Genomic DNA, 21,854 nt, shown 5'->3' on the forward strand with positions numbered 1-21,854 from the left:
TGATCTACATCTCCCTGCAGATGGAAGAGTGAAAAATTAAGCCTCGCGAGCCGCGCGTTCTGCCATGTTCCCATACAGGAAGACATCGAACCGGTCGATAATTCACCGTAGAAAGACAGCCAGTCAGCTTGCGAAGCTGATCCATTTGGAAACCAATTACAATGGGTGACGTGAAAATGGAAGAACCTCCGTCCAGTCCTCCTAGGAGAGACGAAGATAGTCCGGTCATTGAGCCAGAATCTGGAGATATTGAAGTTGACGGTGATGTTGATGTGGATGGTGATGCCGACGCTGACGGTGATGGCGAGGCCGACGCTGATGGCGATATTGGTGGCGATGCTGACGGTGATGCTGATGCTGATGCTGATGCCAATGTTGATGCTGTTGCTGATGCTGATGCTGATGCTGAAACTGGTAGTAGTGCTCATACAAAGCCAGTTGGTAAGAAATCATCGGGGTCAGGTAAAGGCAGCTCTACTAAAAGCAAAGCTGGCGGTGCTACAAATGCTACGACAGGAACTCCAGCCAAGCGAAGTCATCATAAAAGTAAAAATAAGACCGCGGCATCGTCAAGTTCTGCTGGAAGTGCTGGAGCTACTGGTGATCCAGGAACTCCTGTAGACCCGAATAAACCCAAACGAGGTGGGTCAAAACCAATTCTAAAAAGCAGTGGCATTGCCAGAATTGACAATAATCTCAAACCGACATTGTTTTCTATCCCTACAGCTATAAATCAGAAGAATTACTATACAGATTATCTTAAACGAGACGACCAAATATTTTTCAACCGCCAGTGGGCAGAACAACAGAAAAGTATCAAGGAAAAAGAGGCCAAGGAAAAGGAATTAAAGGCGGAAAAGAAAGCGGCAATTAAATTAAAATTAGAAGAAAGCGGTGCTACTGATAATCTGGATGAGGATGAAATTGATGATGAAGAGGACGAAGACGACTCAGAGGAAGAAAAAGAAGAACTTGCTGCCGGTGCCAGAACTTTGGTGGTGCATTTTGGATCCAGAAACCTGCGTCTTGGACTGGCTTCGCAAGTATATCCAAAAACAGTTCCCAATGTGATAGCTCACCGACAGTCATATCATACCAATGGCACGTCTAATGGCCAATCGTCAGCAAAAGGTACGGATAAACAAGACAATGATGTTATGGATGTTGATGACGAAGACGAGAACGAAGACGAAGAGCCAGTTGGAACTATAGGTTTGCTATCAGATGCGTTTAAAAAGTCTGGCAATGTTGTCCGAAAGGATCTTAAAGAGCGAATGAGATACTATAAACGAAGGATTATCCCGAATTCTCATGATCTCGTTGTAGGGTTCAATGGTCGTCAGCACCCAGAAGTGATCCCTGAGCACAATGATGTCCAAAGAGAAGAATGGACTGATGTACAAGAACTAGGTACTCCTTCGTATATCATTGGAGAAGCTGCATTAAGGATTCCACCTAAATCCGACCCAAAATACAAACTGTTTTGGCCCATCCGCCACGGTTCGTTCAATGAACAAGACTATACTTCACCACAGCAAGTGTTAGGAGATCTGGCTATTATTTTGGTAGAGTCACTGGAAAAAGAGCTGGAAATATCCACAAGCCAGTTTCAAAATTATAACGTGGTCATCATCGTACCCGATCTGTATGAACGAACATACGTGACAAATTTGATTGAGCTTTTCCTAGATATGAACTTTGCCAAAGTATGTGTTCAGCAGGAAGCAATCGCGACCACATTCGGTGCTGGTATCTCTAGTGCTTGTATCATCGATGTCGGGGCACAAAAAACATCGATTACTTGTGTGGAGGAGGGTATGTGTATTCCAGACAGTCGAGTCAATTTGAAATTCGGAGGTGATGATGTTACTCTTGCGTTCATCAAGTACCTTTTGGAATCCAAATTTCCCTATAAAACTATTGACGTGCACAGGAACCCCTATGATTGGGAGCTCGCCAACGAACTAAAGCATAAGTTCGTCACTGCCAACGATGCCGATGTTGCTATCCAGCTATATTCGTTCTATCAACGAGCACCAGAACAGCCTACTCACAAGTACGATTTTAAAACATTTGACGAAGTCATGATTTCAACATTGGGTCTGTTCTATCCTCAGTCCTTTGATCAGGAAGGTAAGCTAGACTCCAAGTTCACACTGTTCCCACGATCATTGGATGTTTACGATGGCAAGAACAATGAACCTCTGTCTGATGCACAAATCAATATCTGCAAGAAGACCCTTGCCGTTTGGGGACTTTCATATGCCAAAGAATTAGCCAAAGAACAAGAAAAACAGACTGCTGCTAGCGCTGTTGCCCTATCTGCTGTTAATGGCAAGTTAAACGGCAGTAATGTCGGTGCTTCTGGAGTTTCAACTCCTCTTCCAAGTTCTGCTCCAGGAACTCCTGCTCCTGAAGGTGCTAAACAGACAGCCAATGCGGCATCAACGACCCATCTTTCTGCTGCACAGGTCCAACAAAACAACCAATTCCAAGCAGCCGAAACAATTGACCCTCACGAGGTTCCTTCTATCGGGCTCGATCATGCTATCATTGAATCTATCACCCAGGCCGCCAAATCTTCCTCTTCCAAACAATCATTTTACGAAAGTCTCATGATCGTTGGAGGTGGGGCTAGCAAAATATCTGGCTTCGATAGTCTGCTCATCGACCGTGTAGGCATGTGGAGAAATCATGGCGACGAAGATGTAGACGAAGAGACTCAGGGTGATATTGCTATCATGCCCGTCCCTAGAGAAATGGACCCTTCACTCATCTGCTGGAAGGGAGGAAGTGTACTCGCCAAACTCAAAATCGTCAATGAGCTCTGGATCTCCCAGCAGGACTGGTCACTAATGGGCTCTCGTACCCTGCAGTACAAATCCTTGTTTCCCTTCTAATATATATTTATTTTTATGTTTCCTGCTTCATTCTCTGTGTTGGTCTCTGCCTCCGGCGGCTGGGGCTCTGCCCCAGACCCCGTGGCTCCTCTCGCTGCGCTCGAGTCGTTTTATCTGTAGTCCCGGCATTTCATGGCATTCTATTGACTTTCTTGTTCAAATCATTTCATTATTAAATTAGTATTAGTTCTTGCTCTTCTTCTTCTTCTTTTTAGGCTCATCTGCATACTTTGCTTCGAGTTGGTTTATGAGACTGGAGAACTTGTCCTGGTGACGTGATTTTATGAGCAATGCTAATGCATCTTCGTCTGAATTGGCTTTGGCTCTTGCTTTGTTCAGACCCAGCTCCTCTGCTAGCTCTTCAGCCTCTTGGGCTTCTTTTGTTGCAGCCAGTCTGCGCTTTTTCTTGCTGGTAGCACTTTCCTTTGTAAATTTGGAGTACGCAGGGACAACTTTTTCATCGATTGCCTTTTGAATGATTCCACGAATTCTCTCCTCGTCTTCGAGGACATCGCTGTGAATGACGTTTTCAAAAATAAACTCCATGTCTCCCTTGCCTTCTTTGTAGTACTTGAGAATGTCCTGCTCTTCCTCTCCACTCTCTCTATATTCCTTCTTATCTTGTTCAATCAGTTCCTTGGACACTTCTGCTTTACACAGGTCAGAAAATAGATCCCTGAAGCTGGCTTCTGACTCCACCTCACTCAAGCTTCCAGTGCGATCATACACCTTCCGTCGCTCAGCATCGCTTAGTACGCTGTATGCAAACGCGACTTTCTGGAACTCGGTGTGAAATATCGCCTTTTCTTCCTCGTTTGTAGCCTTATCTGGATGTGTGGTGAGTGCCTTTCTTCTGTATGCTTTCTTAATATCTTGTTCTGTAATCTCTTTCGACTTGGACTGATCCAATCCCAAAACCTCATAAGGATTGATCTCTTCATTTACTAATTCGTCAAACTGTTCTTCTTCCTCATCTTCGATTTCTTTGGTCTCTGGTTTGCTCTTTTCAGCAGGCTTTGCTTTCTTGAGCTCTTCCTTCTTGGTATTTTTATTCTTTGCCATTTTTGGTATTTTGATAGAGTGAGGAACGAAACGCGTCTTCTAGATCTCGCTGCAGGTTTTAATTAACGAAGATCACGTGAAGCTCTCTCGCTTTCTTGTTAATATATATATATATACAATTGTTTGGTTGTTTATTCTGGTTTATTTATTTATTGTCTTATATAGGAATACACCTGATAAAAATCTGATGGTAACTGATATTACATCACTAGACCTATTTCTTTCTAGTTGAATTAAAGAAACTATCCCGAGATCTGGCATTTTGAGCGATAGTTTTCTCTGCTGTGTGTTCTTTTAAAAATTTTCAAAATTTTCAGGTGTTAGTGACTCTTATAAAGCCTGGTTCGTTCCGAATAACACTGTATAAACTCTTCCAGGTGGTTTTGACCGACATCATATTAGATCATAATATAATAATAATAATAATCAATATTAAAGTCCTAACACAATTATACAACAACATTAAAATATTACTATACTCTCATATGATAGTAGGACTATTCTACTCTTGGCCCCCTACGGGCTATACCTTCGTGTTGGTTTCAACATGTGCGCTAGATAGGCCGGATTCCCCAGAACCTCCCTTTCCGAGCAGTGGAAAACCTGAACACCTTTGAGTAACCTTAGTATTTACTCCAGTGGTCAGGGGAAACCGCTGCTAGCTAATTCTCCTCAGAGAACGTGCTATCTTAGCTTAAAAGTGACGGATTCGCCTTAAGGAAGGAGGCGACCGCTTTGAGACCCTTTCGGGTATCAAGAAGAGATGGTAGATCCAGTTCACGGGATGCGTCGCGGAGGATCGGTCGATGTTGTTCAGTAAGTGGACAGTCTCGGAGGATATGCTCCACCGTTTCTTCAACTCCACATCGGCAATCATATCTACGATTACTGATTCGAAATCTCTGAAAGAACGAGCCCATTGCACCCATACCCGTTCTTAACTGAACCAACTTGCTTAGTTCTCCTCGCGGACTTTCATAAAGAAAAGGTCGCAGTGCATTCGCGTGCTTTGTAGAGTAGAGCCGGGGAGCTGTGAAGGACCGGTAAAAAGCTCCTTTCGGCGACTGAGTGTACTCTATCTCCCATTTTTGGTAGCATTGTGATCTAATTTCCTTGCGTATAGATTTCTTCTGGCTGCTTGCCTTAGATATGGCTTCACTGTCTCTGGAAGCCCAGGGGGGTTTCCAAAGTCTGTACCTGTCCTTTTTGATGTCCGTAACTTCAACTGTCCTATACAATTCATCCAATCGGTCACCCAACATGGTTCCAGAGTATAGCTTTCTAGCTCGAATACGGTGGGGGTTATACCTATGAAGGTCACGATGGAGTCGTACTAAATAATATTGTTCAGTTTCCAGCATTCTATGCTCAACAGGGGGGATTTCCGCGTCTCGGTGAAGGCTGACGATGGCCGTTGGTTTGTAGGCCCCTAAGATACTTCGGAGAGCTGCATTTTGGATCCTTTGGATAGCATCCTTTAATCCTTTTCTGATTCGATTGTACCAAATTGGACTGGCATACTCGAGTATAGACCTAACACAGCTTTTGTAGAGGCATCTCATGGTAGCGCCAGTTACTCCTCGAGTAACTCCTCCCAAGCGACGAATGACATTTAACGCTGACTGGCCTTTGTTGATTACTGATTTAGCGTGCTCTTCGAACTTAAGTTGGCGGTCTATAGTGACTCCCAATAACTTTAGGGAGCTAGTTGCTTGAATTCTCTCCCCCGTGGGGAGTATGAGCCGCCTACACCCCTTTGGAGTTACACGTTTTGCAATGTGCATGAATCCCAGCTTCTCGCCGTAGTCAATGAACGCATGTGCTGAAGTTGCCCATTCATGGCATCGAGCTAAGATATTGCTCAGCTTGGCCGTGTTTTCTGCGTATCTAGTGCTCGATACATAGATGGTGATATCGTCGATGAATCCAATGACTTTGCCGCCCATGCTTTTGATCAACGGATATAGCGGGCTCGTGTATATCAAGAATAGTAGTGGGGATATGGGCGAGCCCTGAGGAATACCCGTTGCTATTCTACGCTCTTTAGTACGCTTCCCATCAATCACCAGGCTTGTTCGTCTTCCTCTCATAAATTGGTAAACCCAGTTCTGCACTGCTGTAGGTAGCCCCATTCCCCCCATAGTGTTGAGGAGCGTGTCCCGGTGGACGTGATCAAAAGCTCCTTTGATATCTATGGCAAGGACTGAAGTAACCTGATCCCGCTTCATTCGTTTTTCAGCGTGATGCACAAGCTTGTGGGCTGCTTCCACTGCGGAGTAGCCATGACGACCACCATACTGATCTACTGGCAGCATTCCACTGGTTAGAGCTGTCAGTCGACGTTGCATAATCTTCTCCAGAACTTTGCCTAATGTACTCAGTAGTGTAATCGGCCGGTAGGACCGCGCCAATGCAGGATCTCGCTTTCGTTTGGGAATAACGACAGTGATTCCTTCTCGAAAGCATTTTGGATGATAGCCAACTCTAACACAGTACTGTAGAAGGCCCTTCAGCAGTTTACGGAAGCGTATCACTGCCCACGCTCGTTTGATAGCGACTGTTTTGACTCCATCGGGCCCGGGAGCCTTGTTGGGCGCTTGATCGCGTATGGCGTCTTCGATTTCTTGCATACGTAGGCTCTTCCATTGGCCGGTTTTGACCACTTTGAGCAATCTTCTCGTCGAGGGCTTGACCTGCGGAAACAAACCCCGATAAAGTTCCTCTTCCTGCTCTTCAAATGTTTGAGCCAATTCGCCGGTTTCCAACCGGAGGGCGGGCATTATCGGTACTGGTTCGCGAGGTTTGATCATCTTAAGTGCGTCATAAATGTCGGTTCCACGACATGAGGCGAGGTATGAGTTCCAGGTGTTGGTCTTGGCCTCTAGAATCTTAGAGGCATACTCCTCGTTAGCTTGCTGCCGCAGCCTTCTATTCTCCTCAGTGGGCTGACTGCGTGCTCGTCTTCGAGCTCTAACAGCGTCGCGCTTGGCCTGTCGTAATTCAGGTGTCCACCACCTCTTGCTCCTAGGAACAATCTTCAATTTTGGCACCGCCTCATCCAAACAATCACAGAGCAATCCAATAAGCTGTGTGGCGTATCTGTCTGCGACTTTGTGTGTGGATTTTCGATTGCTGTAGCCCCGGAGTTTCTTGGGAATGGTTATCAGAGCCGCTCGGGAGTCCAAAACCTTCTCGAACTTTTCCCAATCAGCCCGCTTATAATTGTACCTTCCACCATAGGTTTGAAGCAACTCAATGTCTAATGGATTGGTGTCGATCCTCCATTTCTGAAGGTAATGGTCTGAGCCTACATCTTCACTCTTCTCTGGCGTGATGGTTATGTTTGGGGTTGCGAATGTTAAATCGATCGTATTGCCAAAAATATGAGTTGGAACATTCGGCACCGTAGCTAGTAGGAGTCCATTGTCGTTAACCCAATCTGCCCAGCTGTTTGCCTCTCTGGTGACTTGCTCAGTGCTCTGCCACATAGGATGATGAAGATTAAAATCTCCTGCGATAATAATGAGTTCTGGAATTTGAGGGAGTAAAGTCTTGTAATATTCCACGGGGTGGATATCTTCGCTCATGCGGTTGTATATGTTAGTGATATAAAGTTGACCAAGTTGGATAGTAACCACATTCTCGGTGGTGAGTTCCCCCACCATTTTCAGTTGAGACTGGCCGTATATTCTCTTGTTGATATAAGTTATTGCGTTGATTCTCCCTGTCTGGGACTGTGTGTGGACGGCTACCCAAGCGCTATGTTGGATCGGGTGCTGTCCCAGGTTGAGACCCGGCTCCTGGAGTAGAAGTAGGTCGAAGTCTGCAAACATGTCCTGGACGTGGTGTGTTACCGATATTTGCTTTTGGCAGTTCAGCTGGGCTACTCGCAAAGGAGCGGTCAGCTTATTGTCGCTCAACTTCGTTCTCTGATTCATTAGGCGAAGTGGTGCCTGAAGAAGCGGCACTGAGGGTTTCGACGTGTTGTGAAGGGGCAACCAACGGGGGAAGCGACGTAGTGGTGCTGGAAGAGACAGCGCTCTGAGGTTCGCGAGGCGGAGGGTGGGAATCTGAAGTTGACTCCTCTCCTGACCAAACCGCATTGCAGGATTCAGCCTGTTGCGATGTTACATTCGGTGGGGATTGCAGTGAGGTGCCGGAAGAAGCAGCACTGTCAACTTCGCCAGGCGAAGTGGAAGAATCCGAGGTGTGATCTGATACCTTGTTGGAAGAAGCATCGTTGAGTGATTCAGCATGTTGAGAAGTGGCAGTCAGGGGAGACTGCGATGGAGTGTCAGAAGAAGCGACACGACTTTGTCCTAGGCTGGTGCCGGAAGAAGCAGCACTATCAGGTTCGCCAGGCGAAGTGGAAGAATCCGAAGTGGGGTCTGATACCTTGTTGAAGGAAGCACCGTTGAGAGATTCAGCGTGTTGGGAAGTGGCAGTCAGTGGAGACTGAGTTGGAGTGCCAGAAGAAGCGGCACTACTTTGTCCTGGACGTCGGATGAGAGTTACCGGTCGGATTGGACCGCGTTTGTCGCTAGCAGCCTGCCACGGATAGACTCTCCGCTTCATATCGGCGCACAGGAGACCGTAACGCAGAAGCTTGTTGCACTCAGTCAGTGAAACCAGAGTGAGAACTATAGACATAGCCTTCGTCGTGGGGTCGGACATTCTTTTGGGCGTGAGCCACCGGATTGGGCTTGCCAACTTCACATCGTTCGCAAACTCGATTTCTTCGTGATATTCATCTAAGTTGGTGTCCTTCGGGATTCCATGGACTACACACTTATACCAAGGGGTGTTATCCATGACCTCACCGTACTGTTGAATAGTCTCTGTAAACTTCTCAGGGATATCGCCTTTGAAATGGACTCTGACATTATTCTTGGGCGTGAGCGTAAGAGCCACGACCGATTTCCCTTCACCCATTTGCTGATTAAGTTTACTTACCAGTTCACTGCGTGAAGGTACGTCGGGTCCAAGTTTGACAACCTTGAAATTAGACCGGGCTGGTAGACTAGCAACCTTCTGGGCTGCTTCGATCGCCTCCTGTTCGCGTATTATTGCTGCTAGATCCACAGATTGAAGTTTATTTGCTACCCATTTCTTGGCATGGGTAACTTCTCGGCGCATGAGGCCAGCTTTGGCTTGAACACGAGCTTCAGTTGCCGCAGTCTGCTCCGCGAATTTAAATTCACGAGAATTACTCTCACGCACCATCTTGCCAGTGTAAGTCGCGAGGCTTTCTTGACTCTTCTCTACCGTTTTAAGGCGTTCTTCTAGGTAGGCAATTTTCTCTTTGTGCTTGGTCTCGCTTGCGGCTACGTGTTTACGTATAGCTATCAACTCATTGTCTTTGGCTGCGCTGTCCTTCTTAATCCTTTCCATTGCGGTATTATACTTGTTGATAGTGGCATTGCTCTGTTTAATTACTTCTTCTTGTTGTTTAAGGAGTTTGGCTTGTTGGTTGTTGGTTTCGGCTTGTTGATTGGCGATTGCTTTGAGCTTCTCGATTTCTGACGCGAGCACAGCCATAGACGCGGCATCCTTTACCAAATTAATTGTTTCAGGCTCAGTAGGAACCGGGGTGGCTTCAAAGTATTCATCTTCGGCTTCAGAGCAGTCGGTTACTTCATCCCATGGAAGTGAAAGCGTCGACGCGTTTACCATTGCGTCGCTGCTTGCGCGTTCCTCCATGGTTTGAGGCTCCATCACGTCCGGAGACCGCTGAATGCGGGTGCGCTCGGGGTTGTCAAGTAACTGAAATAAAGGTCGGCTTGAATTTCGCGTTGTTCTGGTCTTATTCGTGGTGTTTATGACCATTCAATTCTTACTGCATATATGGTGCTCATATTAGATCAGTAGAATGCAAATCTACTATACATAATATCAACATTGCATATAGCTTGCATATAAATCGGCTAAAAAAAAAAAGGGACAAAAATCATGACAACTTAAGCTCCAGAAGGGCTTATAAGATATATAAGATTAAGAAAAAAACCCCAAAACAACCAAAATAGGGCCATCTAGCAAAAAACTCTAGAATTAGAGATCATGCTCAACATAGTTCATTTGATGAAGGTTCACATCAACGGTTCGATGGTCTAGTTGGTTATGGCATCTGCTTAACACGCAGAACGTCCCCAGTTCGATCCTGGGTCGAATCAATTTTTGCACCTAAATGATCATTTTTTGGCATATTTAGCAGGCAGCCCAACTCTAAAGGGTCTCATCGTCACTGAACTTAGTCAATTAGGAGGGAATACAAGGGCTACAAGTACTCTGTATATATTTCTGTCATGTTTATTGGCCAGAATTTAGTTTAAACAAAAGACCGTAGAAAGTGCAAAACACCAGGGGTTTTAAGAGCAAATCAAGCAAGAATACGATCTATTTTTATAACAATAAGATTAACGTATTTGCAAAAAGTCACCTCAGTAGCAAGCCTTTTATTAATCAATAGTAGTTGACAGGCTTATTTTTTATTGCAACTCAGTCACGTGCACAGCATTTAGCGCGTCCTGATGATCACTTTAATTAAATTTCACGTGAAGCACGCGAAATGCAATAGTTCAACTCCAACGACAAGCCCATATAATGAGTTCCTCGAAACAGGTTGAAACTGAAAGTTTCTTGCGAAATCCTGGGTAAGTATTTTTCGAAAAAAGTTTTCAAGGGTGAGACTAACGAATAGCAGAAGTAGTGCCGAGGCTGGAATATACGAATTGGCATCCAGAGAAAAGGCCAGCCAGCAGAACACTGTAGAGTATAATGAGCAATTCCTGTTGAATCTGAAGGAACGAAAATACTCCAGACAATATGCGAACATCTACTACATGCGACTAGAACTTCTTAGGAAAACAGTATTCGAGAGCGCTTCAAAGGCCTGGTCGGATATGAAGATCAATGGAGAGAAAGTGTCACACATCGGCAAAGTGCTCGACGTCCGCCAGGGATCTGTCGTGTGGGTCATTGGAACTATCTACAAGGAGATGAAGTACAAACCAAGTATTCTAGACGACGTTTCTGCCTCAGTAAGTGAACTGCCACGAATGTGAATCGACTCGAGCGAAGCGAGAGGAGCCACGGGGTCTGGGGCGGAGCCCCAGCCGCCGGAGGCAGAGTCTCAAAACAAAATGAAATCTAACACCTTTAAGCACTATGGAGCTCCACCAGTAAAAAAGGAAAAGTATACAGATCCAGAGACAGACAGCGTAGATTTGGAGGACGAATCGGGTCGATTGCATTTGAAGGGTGATTTGGTCAAAAGTGAGCTGTTAGTTACAGGTACAGTAGTGGCAGTTTTAGGGACAGAAGGTTCAGAGGGCGATTTCCATGTCATGGATATCAAGCTTCCTGGATATGCCCCACAGAAACCGAAAGGTAATGGCTCGGGATATGTGGCTCTGGTTTCGGGAATAGCCATTAATGGAGAGCGAGACAGATATGAAATAGAGCTATTAGAGGAGTACTTGAGTGGGGAACTTGGAGGGCAAAACGACAGAAAACTTGTCTCGCAGGTATCACATTTGATACTTGCAGGCGATTCAGTGACGGATTTCATCTCAAAAGAAGATGATGCCAACACGGCCAGTGCTACGAGCAAGAACACTAAATACCGCTATGGAGCTGATAACTCGACGTTCCACCCAGAACCCATGGTGCGGTTAGATGAGGTTGTTGCCAACCTTGCGAAGACAGTGCCTGTGTCTATTATGCCAGGAAAACTTGATCCTGTGACTAGCAGTCTGCCCCAGCAGCCTTTTCACCAGGCATTGTTTACTTCCGCCAGGCCATTAATCCAGTCTAAAATTGTAACCACAACAACAGATCCTTATTGGTGGGATCTAGACGGTGTCCGAATCTTTGGTAGTAGTGGACAGACTATCGATGATATCTACAAATATGTAGCAGGTGACGATAGAGTCAACATGATCAACCACACCCTTCTGTGGAGACACTGTGCTCCTACCGCGCCAGATACCCTGTGGAGCTACCCATTCCAAGATAACGACCCATTCATTCTTAACGAGACTCCTCATATTTATTTTGTGGGCAACCAGCCAAAGTTCGAGACGGTCCACATCAGAGAGGGCGATACAGAAGTGAGAATAATCGCACTTCCCAAGTTCTCAGAGACTGGACAGTTTGTTCTAGTCGACTTAGAAACGCTAGACACTAAACTCATCTCTATCGGCACCGCAAGCTAATGTACAATCTAATGCTGTTTATATATTAATATATCATTATCTAGACATGTTCAAAGTGTCTACGTTGTCTATGTACATGGGAGGTGCTTCAGGTGACAGAATCCGATATTTGTGGCATATTGTTCGGGAAATAGGCTTGATTTTATTCGATACCAGCAATAGGATAGTCACCTTTTCGGTTGGCAGATACACCATATGAGTTATCGGCCCCGTACTGAGCATACTGATGTGAACGCTTGTTCTTGTCTACGGCCAGACGGTCAAGCATTGTGTTTGCAACTAAGGGTAGAAATGGGAGCAAGACAATCGATGCGACTCTGGCACACTCGGCAGAGTCTTTTATAAGAGCGTCTTGTAGGTTTACTTGGTCGGCAGATTTATATGTCCAAGGAGCCGTATCTTGGACAAAGAGATTAGCTTCCTTGATTAAATTCCACACCTGATCCAGAGCTCTAGCTGAATCATACTGTGACATGAATCGTGATACATTTGAAAGAAGCTCATTAGTCTGTTTCACCAGCGCAGTGTGTCGGTCATATATACCTGGGAGCGAAAACTGACCATTTTCAAAGATAGAGTCGGTATCAATGGCCAAAGATCTGTTGATGTTGAATTTGGGACCGCAAATTCGAACAACCAGGTTTCCGTACCGGTTTACCAGATCCGTATTGTGTCTTTGCTGCACACGGTCATTTGAAAACGGAGTATCATGATCTAGGTAAGAGTCATTTGCAAGAAAGTACCTCACACTGTCAATACCGTACTTGTTAATAGTGTCGATTGGATCAACAACATTTCCAAGAGATTTGGACATTTTGGTGCCTTCTATAGTCCAGTGGCTATGAACCACCACCTGCTTGGGAACAGGAATGCCAGCAGCAAGAAGGAAGGCTGGCCAATAAATAGTGTGGAACCGAAGAATATCTTTACCCACGACATGGACATCAGCCGGCCATTGGCTGTCAAGATAGGCTTGCTCGGATTTCCATGGAAAGCCTGTACTTGTGAGATAGTTTGTTAATGCGTCAAGCCACACATACATTACTTGATTCTCCTCATCACCTGGAACCGGGACACCCCAAGAGCAACGGGATCTGGGTCGAGAAATACTTAAATCGCTCAAGCCCTGAGCAACCTCGTTCTCTACAAATCTATACTTTTCCTCTGGAACAATGAATTGTTTGTTTGACCGGATATGTTCTAACAACCTATCACGGAGCTTAGATAATGCAAAAAAATAATTGACTTCTGACGTCCATTCAACTGGTTTGCCGGTTTCTCGAGAAACCATCTGCTCCACCTCTTTACCATCCTTAGTGACCGTCTCCCTCATAATCTGAGTTTCTGGGTAAAATGTCTCATCAGAAACACAATACCAGCCTTGATGGGTTCCTTGATATATATATCCATTTTCCTGTAATATCTTCCATAGCGCTTGCGACGCCTCGATGTGATCTTTATCAGTCGTTCGGATGAACCTGTCATAATCGAGTTCCGCTTTATCAGCCAGAATCTTGAAAGACTGCGACGTCTCGTCAACAAACTCTTTAGTATCTCGACCCACTGACTTCGCAGCCTGTTCTACCTTCACTCCATGTTCATCTGTACCGGTCGTCATAAACCCACCTCGCTCGGGATTCAAAAATACCTGCCATCGTTTCATCAAATCAGCTACTGCCATTGAATGCATATGACCAATATGAGGAGCGGCATTCACATAAAATATGGGTGTGGTCACGTAAAACGGTTTGGTCCTGTCATCTGTAACCTTGTTTGGTATATACGAGTGGAGATGTTCAGCCAATTGAGACTCCTGACTCGAATAGCACCTCCTGTTTCCATTCTGAATGTACACAACAAACTGCCTCAAGCAAGACAGGTACGATACTGGCCGTCCCGAATGACACCCGGCTCTTGCTAACATCCTCGAAACCGCTTGTAAGTCGGATCTTTCACGGGATCAGCAGTTTAATTTTGATCACCATCGAGCATTTTCAGCCTCACTTGATCCTGGCTGGAGGGCCTGCCTCCGGCGGCTGGGCTCCGCCAAGACCTGGTTGTGCTCGCTTCGCGAGCTTTCGGAGGTGTCAAAAGGACAAAATCTCGGGTTCAGGAATTCGGAAGTGATACTCACTCGAGTCCGAAGTCCGAAGATGGAGCTTTCGACTCACATGTAACCCGGTCGATCACTCGGGCATCTGAACTTTCCCCTGAATATACCTAATCCGACTAAAGTTCAGGTATCGACTTTTTTCTAAATTAAGCATATTCGACGACTTTTCCATTAAACCAAGAACAAAATTAACTATAAAATAACAGAACGCACTTATAATTGGTCTTGTTCAACTGGTATCTCGCTCCACAACAAAATTTGGATACCGGTCAAAAGGACTACTTCTGCAGATGCTTCTTGTAACTTTCTCCTCGTTCCAGTATCTAAAATAAAAATTGAATAACTGGCCGGAAATGAACGCTGGATAAAAGATAACACTTCGAAAACACCAGTGAAACTACAAGCTTTTTCTGTATATCTTGCAAATTTCCTATTAAATTTCTGCTACCACCAGTTCCACAGCCAGGTGGTTATGCAGCGAAACCGACTCGAGCGGAGCGAGAGGAGCAACGGGGTCTGGGGCAGAGCCCCAGCCGCCGGAGGCAAACCAAGAACCCCAGAGGCTGCTACTGACCGCCAGCTCAGGCCCGTCGGGACATAGAGGCTTAATGCAGCCGGCCCATGGCCGTAGCCAATCTGGCCGATGAGTAGCAGGGGGGGGGGGGGGGGGACATGGCGCATGGACCCACCCAAAGGCATCGCTTGATATAAATTATGCACCCCAGAATGGGCCGAGCCAGGATCCATTTCTGGTCTCAAAAAAAGCATATGAGCACCGCTATGGCCTCTTCTGTTCTTTTCCTTCTGTTTTTTTCTCTGTTAACCTCAGATATAAGATTTCTTTCTGACAAAAACCCTTTTTGTAACCCAGAGATTTTCCAGTGTAGAGCATTTTTAGAAGACTGATTTTTGGTCTTTGAATTATTTTGTTGAACAGTTTTTTGTTGTCCAATTAGTAGGCTAGACATTATTAGTCCTTGAAAACGGACTGGTTTGTAAATCCCGCCAGTCAACTGATAAACCGGAGTTAAGTTATTCCAGAAGGCGCTCTGTAAATTAATAAGCTTGGAATATTGATCAAACTCTAAGCCATTATTACTAGAGAATTTTTTTTTTGATTGATCCATTTGAGTTCAGTGGTTGCGAGTCAGGACTACAATAGCTATCTCATCATTATTTTTGTTGTTGGTGATCCACAGTCGATTAATTAAAACCGTGGAACTTTTCAAAATATTATTATTGGCATCTCTCGTTCATTGACAAGAACTTGACGATTGAAATTAGTGTGTCACAGAGACTCAAATTCTGATTATTTTTTCGACCATCCCAAGTCTAAACTGACCTTGGTTTTTGGAGAAATTTACTATATCCATGAGCTTTTTGGCCAAGGTGCCATTAGAGAAGACCAGGCCCAGGAACTTGTTACCCATACAGGCAATGCTCTGACTATCTTTAGCGATTCGAGCGTATCAATTGTTTATGACATCCCTAATCTTTGGTCTTCTTTTCTTGATGTCTTTTGTCTTCGGCCATTCTTCTTATGGCCGAGTGTTTTGAGACCATCTCTCAAATTGTTGTGGAGTCTTTTGTTACAGTTCCTGATTATCCATTCTTCTTGGAAGAGCCAATTTTTTATTTGAACATTCAAACCTTGGAGTTGATTGAATTTAAGTCTATTAAGCAACCCGGCGAAGAGATTCAGGAGAATTTTATAAGAGAAATAGGTAGTGCCAATAATGGACACACCGAATATTATTATGATTTCCCTCGGATAGAGGATGATATTAATGGAGTTCTGGATCCCTGTTGTAGATGATGGCTGTGGATTCGGTCCCCGTTATCCCAGAGCCCACCTCCTGTGAAGAGAAGAATTATTTTGAGTCTGATACCTCAACTGTAATTTCACACGCCACATGCTATCAAAAGGGAAGCAACTACAATGTTTTACTTGTGTCAAGACAGACTCCATTTGAGGAGAAGAATTATTGTGACTCGGATTTTACTATTATTTCAGACATCACTTACCGTGACGAGGAGAGTGATTATGACGTCCCAAAATCCGCAGGAGTATGACCTGTTAATATGAGAGTATTTGTTACTCCATGGCCTCATCTTATGATGAACTTGAAACCAATTCCCTGGCACCGGAACTTTCTTACATTGAAAGCAGGGAGCCTACAGGCCTATCAGATTATTCTACTTTACCCTACGTTTATCGTTCATGGAGAAACAGACATCACTTACCAGAGGAGTCGCCTCTTGAATTACGAAGAAGAATGAGTCAGATGAAAAGTCACATCAAAGAGAAAATTGAAGACGTGATCCACGACCTCTGTATCACACTCCTTCCTTGACATTGGCCCCAGATCCACGCCCTATCAATTATTAACCACCCCTTCATTCCCCAGGAGGCAGTTTTAGCTTGGATATCAGCATCTGATCAATGTACAGTTGTATATATTTATATTCATACAGACCTACCACAGCCAGTTTGCGTTCATTAATTCATTAAAATATATAAACAAGTCTCCAAGAACGTCTCGAAAACCGACCAAGCAGTCGAATCACTTGCCAGAGGCACTGGTTTTCACGGCTTTCTCTGCAAACAGCGACATAATCGCGAACACACCGTAGAACAGAGCCAGCGGATAAGCCACCAGCACCCTCATCTCGGACAGCTGCAAATACGACACAAAAATAGCCGACGATGAGTACGTGCACCACAGAACCACAAACGCAGACAGCAGATATCCGAATGCATTGCTACACATGTTAGAACAGGACTTCGGGTGGGGTATTGTGCCTCTGGCGACCGGGCGCTGCTCGAACGGGTTGTGATCGCTTCGCGAGCTTCTGTGGGGATCGGGACATATTGTCACCCCGCCTGAGCAGCTCGCGAAGCGAGCACAACGGGTCCGGGCAGCGCCCGGCCGCCGGAGGCAGAAAAGGGATACTTACTCTAGAGAGATGGCGATACCCAGAGCGCTGGTGAACACCAGTGGAAGAAGACAGTAGCCGAGAACGCTGGCAGTTCGGGTGAAGTCAATTGACCGCAGAGCCATAAGATTGAGAATGGCGTATTGAGAGAGCGTGCCGACTAGGGCAATACCGTAGATATAGCCAAAGTGCACTTTTCCAGAGAGTAGGAGAAATGTGCCGAAGAGCAGGAAGAAAAGAATTGGACCGGCTAGATCAGAGTCGTCCATTATGTGCTGGTCAATAGATCTGAACGGATTGAGGACAGTCCATGTCTTCAACTGAATGTGAGAAAAGTTGACCCCCAGTTCTGTTTCATGCTGTTAGTACCATTTCCGATCCGAAAGATCCTGAAAGCTGTAGGAAGCTTGAATCCAGCGTGATCTTACCTTCTAATAGAGGAGGCTCTCCAGGATAGCCCGAGGTGCCAAAAGCAGCAAGAATACCGGTAGAAAGACGTTCTCTTTGCGAATCAACGCCATAAGAGTAGCCGGATCGACCGCCTTGTGGAGTCATGGTGCCACCAACGGACGGGACATTGCCGCCAGCTTGTCCGCCAAGCCCATATGAAGTTGTGTTGAAATTCGTAGGGAAGAACTGTAAGTTTTGTGCCGACGAGGCCTGCTGGTTTTGTGGCGGGTTATAGCCCTGATTTTGACTTTGGTTCTGGCTGTAGAATGACATTGTGTGTGTGTAGGGAGTGGTGAAGTTCAGTCTGTCTAACGGAGATAGACAAAAGAAATGCAATAAAAAAGTGGAATCAGAGAAGCTGATAAATGACCTGATAAATGAAATAAATGTCTATAAAATGACAGAATTACTCAAACACAGATCTCAGCAATGGAATTTGAAGTGAAAATAAATGTCAACCAGCCATAAAATGAGTTGCCGTACCCGAATCACGCAGATAAGTGAGAGCAAGGATGAAAGGCAAACTGATCAATTGTGGAATTGAATTCACCTCTTTGTTTAGTGAGAGTGTCAACTGAGAAGCAATTGAGTCGCTTGTATAATGGCACCAGATTTGGCTAGGATTTTTAATGTCAGACTCGTCTGTAGAACAACAGTACTCAGATGGACAATCAGGTAGTCAACATCCTATCCGCTGGCAATTTTCAAGCCTGCACGGGCTTGAGAGAGTAGCACGGCTGGAACTCATAGTAGCTATAGCGTGACGCGTTCACCTATTAATTAAGAGTTGCAGATCAGGACATTAGAGATCAATAATTATTTTTCATATTATTTATTTATTATTTTTATTTTTATTCGAATTAATTAGAAAAAACCAAAAGTTTTCTGATTTTGTTTTCCACTTCTTTTATTTTGGTAACTGGTTTTATTTGTTTACTGTGTTTTTGATCGTTTCTGGTTGAACCATACTTATTATTTATTTATTTCATTCAAGTTGAGATCTTGCTGTACGACTAGATCAGTTGTATTGATTTCTCAGCAAACTGGTATTTCTGGATGCAATACTAAACAATTGATGGAATTCTGAATTGGACAGAGAGAGAGAGTAGAAAAAGAATTGAGATAAAATTGAAAATCAAATTGAGAGAACTTGAACAGAAGTTGAAACACACAAAATGTCAGATACAGAACGAGCGTTTCTGCAGACGTTCATGGCTCAACGAGTATTGACTAATCTGGAAGCCAAAACATGTCTTGAAAAGCTACGGCGGATTGAAAAAGAGTCTTTCGAGATAACAGACGAGGATACCAATATTGAAAAAGTAATTGTATCAGTAAACAAATCAATTGATGAGTTTGGTCTGACAATAGTCAAATCCAGAGACGAAACACAGCCCGACTTGTTCCATTACTCTCTTGTGAACAAACTAGGAAACGAAATGTCGCAATCAGCAACAACACTAAGTGCCAATGAACTGGATTTCTTCAAAATCCTACTAGATCAAATGTTTACAGGTCGTCAGCATAAACCAGACAAAGATCAGTTCTGGATCCCATTCTCAGGACTTCTCGAATGCTCACAGATCCAGGGTCGGAGATACGAAGAAAAACGTAACGAGGGACAATTCACAGTTGACGAGGACGGAAGAAAAGTAGCTTCTGTCTACCAAAAGCCATTAAAAGTATCCGAATACAAAGCTCTAATAGAGAAACTACGACAAGAATCGTGGATCATTTTCCAGGGCTCGGACGATAGCCGGCGAATCTTGCCATCACCACGACTCCTTGCCGAACTGAGACCGTACCTCACTGAACGATACAGCCAACCAGCAGCTGAAGAACCAGCCAACGGACACAACTACCTCCGGAACTGCGTCGCATGCCGAAGCATCTTCACCCGAGGCAAGCAGTGTTCCACCCCCGGATGTCCCACCCGGCTCCACATCTCCTGCGAAGACGCCTTCTACCGCCAACACCAGTCCAACACCTGTCCAGCGTGCAACTCCGACCTCAAAGACTCGGCAATAACTGTCTAAATACACTCCTGACCGTCTCTTGTGCCTCCGGCGGCCGGGCTCCGCCCGGACCCGTGGCTCGCTTCGCTCGTTTTCAGGGGGGTGTGCCTCCGGCGGCCGGGCTCTGCCCGGACCCGTAGCTCGCTCCGCTCGTTACGTACGGTCTGAAGGCCCCAAGTTCGACCCGAACCCCACGAAAACGAGCGAAGCGAGCTACGGGTCCGGGCAGAGCCCGGCCGCCGGAGGCAGACCCTCTACAGGAAGTAGATGCTGTAAACTAATAAATAAGTTATAGATCAGAGGGAGGTTATGGGGCGATCTCGACGATGTTGGGTGTTGGGTTGGCGGCTGCTGGTGCGGGTGATGGTGAGGTTGAGGGAGCAGCGACGTTGCGGAGAGTGGAGGTGGAGGTGGTGGCAGATGTGGTCGGGTTTGTGAGGGTGGTGGTGGCGGTGGTGGTGGATGGCAGATGGGGGAGTTTGGCTTGGCTAGCGGCTTCGCGGGCCAGTTTGGCGTCTTCCAGGGCGTCAGTGATCTCGAAATCCACTTGGTCAATGAGGTCGTAGACAATATCATCTGCTATTTGCTCGTCGTAGCGCATGGATAGCGGTTTGTAGACGAGACCGGTATTTTCAATGGGATACTCGAAATTGGGCCCGAAGTTGAATCGGGCCATTCCACCGCGGAAAACGCTGATGGTGGGGTAGTAGCCGGCCTGGCCGTCGTCGGCGTCTCGAGCAGCCATGTTTTTCTGGAATTGACAGTGAGGAGGAAGGAATTCTATCAGATCTTCAAAGGCAATGCCCATATCTTTGCCGTTTTTGAATACCTGGATATACGAGCCAGGAATGGTGGCAGGCACGAACTTTTCAGAATCTTTTCGTTTCTTGTTGTACAGTGTTTTGGGAAGAATTAGTTCGTCCATGGATTTTGTGGGAATATAATCGAGCGTCTCAAAATACAGTTGTCCTTTATATCGGATGGGGATTCTGTCTCGAGAGATATCAGGTGGAATTAATTTACCAGGAGCATCGGTCCGAGGAATATTGATATAAAGTCCAATAACATCACCTGATTTGAAAGATTCGTTCATAAATGATTGAGGTCGTGAACAATGGACTTTTTCACCTCCTACATCACGGAGTCCGTAGCCATAGGCATCATGGCCAGCCGGAGCCTCGAGACTGGCTTCACGACGTGTAATACCCAGACGGACATGTGCATCAGGAGCAGATTTATCCGACGGATCGTTTGCACGAACAATTTTGACTTCAAAATACCATTGACCCTCACGAATACCTACATTAGCACGAGCAGATCTAAAACCCTGGTTGGATGTGACAGTCAAAGCGTCGTCAGAAATGAATACCTGTGAAGACCGGTCTTCATACGACACACGAGCAGCATAAGGAGGTACCTCGGCAATGGCATATAAAACAGACGATAAACTGGGGTTCCCACTGCATTGTATATAACGGAATCCACGTTTGTTATGAGGATGATCTTCAGTCATGAACATGGCCGGTAGCGAGCCATTATCTCCATTGAGCACTTCAGCCGGCTGCTGAGCCGGTCTATGAGGAACAGCCCGTAAATCATTTGGCTGAAGAGGAGGCGGCCGGATCCGTGGAACCACGACCGGCGCCGACTCACCAGGCACGGGTGTCGACTCATGCGACGACGACCAGTCGTGATCCTTCTTCCGTTTCTGTCTTTTATTATTATTATTATTAGCACCTGACCCCGCCGCCGGCGTCTCTACAGACGCCGTAACCACTTTCTTCTCAGCCGCCAGCACAGGCTGAGTCTGTTGCTGCTGGTCCAGATCCATATCTCAGTCCCAGGTCAATCCTCGTCAGACCCCGATCCACCTCAGTCTCTTAATCGCATCACCACCCTGCACAGCCGCACCATTACCCCTGAGCACGGTCCGGCGGGGGTGTGCCTCCGGCGGCTGGGGCGCTGCCCCAGACCCCGTTGTGCTCGCTTCGCGAGCGGCCGGGACCGTGACGGGTGGGTCGTTGAAGCATTCGGCAGAGGGACACGCTCTGTAAAGGGCACCACCGACGCCCGACTCGAGCGCAGCGAGAGGAGCCACGGGGTCTGGGGCAGAGCCCCAGCCGCCGGAGGCCGCCCCGTCCCGCCCCGGACCACCGCGAGCGTA

At 46.0% G+C, this 21,854-nt stretch overlaps 8 protein-coding genes and 1 non-coding gene across 9 annotated transcripts; 4 read left to right on the plus strand and 5 right to left on the minus strand.

Annotated features, from left to right (window-relative positions):
• Nucleotides 1-161: 161 nt before the first annotated feature.
• ARP8 (Arp8p) lies at nucleotides 162-2,900 on the plus strand (the record flags this gene model as incomplete). The annotated part of the gene is made up of 1 exon (XM_018882935.1): nucleotides 162-2,900. The coding sequence occupies one exon, from the start codon at nucleotides 162-164 to the stop codon at nucleotides 2,898-2,900; it is 2,739 nt and encodes a 912-aa protein (XP_018735174.1).
• Nucleotides 2,901-3,083: 183 nt separating this feature from the next.
• Nucleotides 3,084-3,962, minus strand: AWJ20_965 (DNAJ domain protein, DNAJC9 family; the record flags this gene model as incomplete). The annotated part of the gene is made up of 1 exon (XM_018882936.1): nucleotides 3,084-3,962. One exon carries the CDS (start codon nucleotides 3,960-3,962, stop codon nucleotides 3,084-3,086), a length of 879 nt encoding a protein of 292 aa, XP_018735175.1.
• A 689-nt stretch (nucleotides 3,963-4,651) lies between these two features.
• POL90 (polyprotein of L1-like non-LTR retrotransposon Zorro 1) lies at nucleotides 4,652-7,549 on the minus strand (the record flags this gene model as incomplete). Its single annotated transcript, XM_018882937.1, has 1 exon — nucleotides 4,652-7,549. The coding sequence occupies one exon, from the start codon at nucleotides 7,547-7,549 to the stop codon at nucleotides 4,652-4,654; it is 2,898 nt and encodes a 965-aa protein (XP_018735176.1).
• A 2,509-nt stretch (nucleotides 7,550-10,058) lies between these two features.
• On the plus strand, nucleotides 10,059-10,132 carry AWJ20_967 (the record flags this gene model as incomplete). Its single annotated transcript has 1 exon — nucleotides 10,059-10,132. It is a non-coding gene; the product is annotated as a tRNA-Val (tRNA).
• Nucleotides 10,133-11,101: 969 nt separating this feature from the next.
• Nucleotides 11,102-12,175, plus strand: POL31 (Pol31p; the record flags this gene model as incomplete). The annotated part of the gene is made up of 1 exon (XM_018882938.1): nucleotides 11,102-12,175. The coding sequence occupies one exon, from the start codon at nucleotides 11,102-11,104 to the stop codon at nucleotides 12,173-12,175; it is 1,074 nt and encodes a 357-aa protein (XP_018735177.1).
• A 142-nt stretch (nucleotides 12,176-12,317) lies between these two features.
• On the minus strand, nucleotides 12,318-13,865 carry MSM1 (methionine--tRNA ligase MSM1; the record flags this gene model as incomplete). Its single annotated transcript, XM_018882939.1, has 1 exon — nucleotides 12,318-13,865. The coding sequence occupies one exon, from the start codon at nucleotides 13,863-13,865 to the stop codon at nucleotides 12,318-12,320; it is 1,548 nt and encodes a 515-aa protein (XP_018735178.1).
• Nucleotides 13,866-17,579: 3,714 nt separating this feature from the next.
• On the minus strand, nucleotides 17,580-17,948 carry AWJ20_970 (uncharacterized protein; the record flags this gene model as incomplete). Its single annotated transcript, XM_018882941.1, has 1 exon — nucleotides 17,580-17,948. The coding sequence occupies one exon, from the start codon at nucleotides 17,946-17,948 to the stop codon at nucleotides 17,580-17,582; it is 369 nt and encodes a 122-aa protein (XP_018735179.1).
• A 902-nt stretch (nucleotides 17,949-18,850) lies between these two features.
• On the plus strand, nucleotides 18,851-19,711 carry AWJ20_971 (uncharacterized protein; the record flags this gene model as incomplete). The annotated part of the gene is made up of 1 exon (XM_018882942.1): nucleotides 18,851-19,711. The coding sequence occupies one exon, from the start codon at nucleotides 18,851-18,853 to the stop codon at nucleotides 19,709-19,711; it is 861 nt and encodes a 286-aa protein (XP_018735180.1).
• Nucleotides 19,712-19,997: 286 nt separating this feature from the next.
• Nucleotides 19,998-21,521, minus strand: BRE2 (Bre2p; the record flags this gene model as incomplete). Its single annotated transcript, XM_018882943.1, has 1 exon — nucleotides 19,998-21,521. One exon carries the CDS (start codon nucleotides 21,519-21,521, stop codon nucleotides 19,998-20,000), a length of 1,524 nt encoding a protein of 507 aa, XP_018735181.1.
• Between the last annotated feature and the right edge of the window lie 333 nt (nucleotides 21,522-21,854).

This window comes from Sugiyamaella lignohabitans, chromosome A (assembly GCF_001640025.1).
Source record: "Sugiyamaella lignohabitans strain CBS 10342 chromosome A, complete sequence".
NCBI classification, from domain to species: domain Eukaryota; kingdom Fungi; phylum Ascomycota; class Dipodascomycetes; order Dipodascales; family Trichomonascaceae; genus Sugiyamaella; species Sugiyamaella lignohabitans.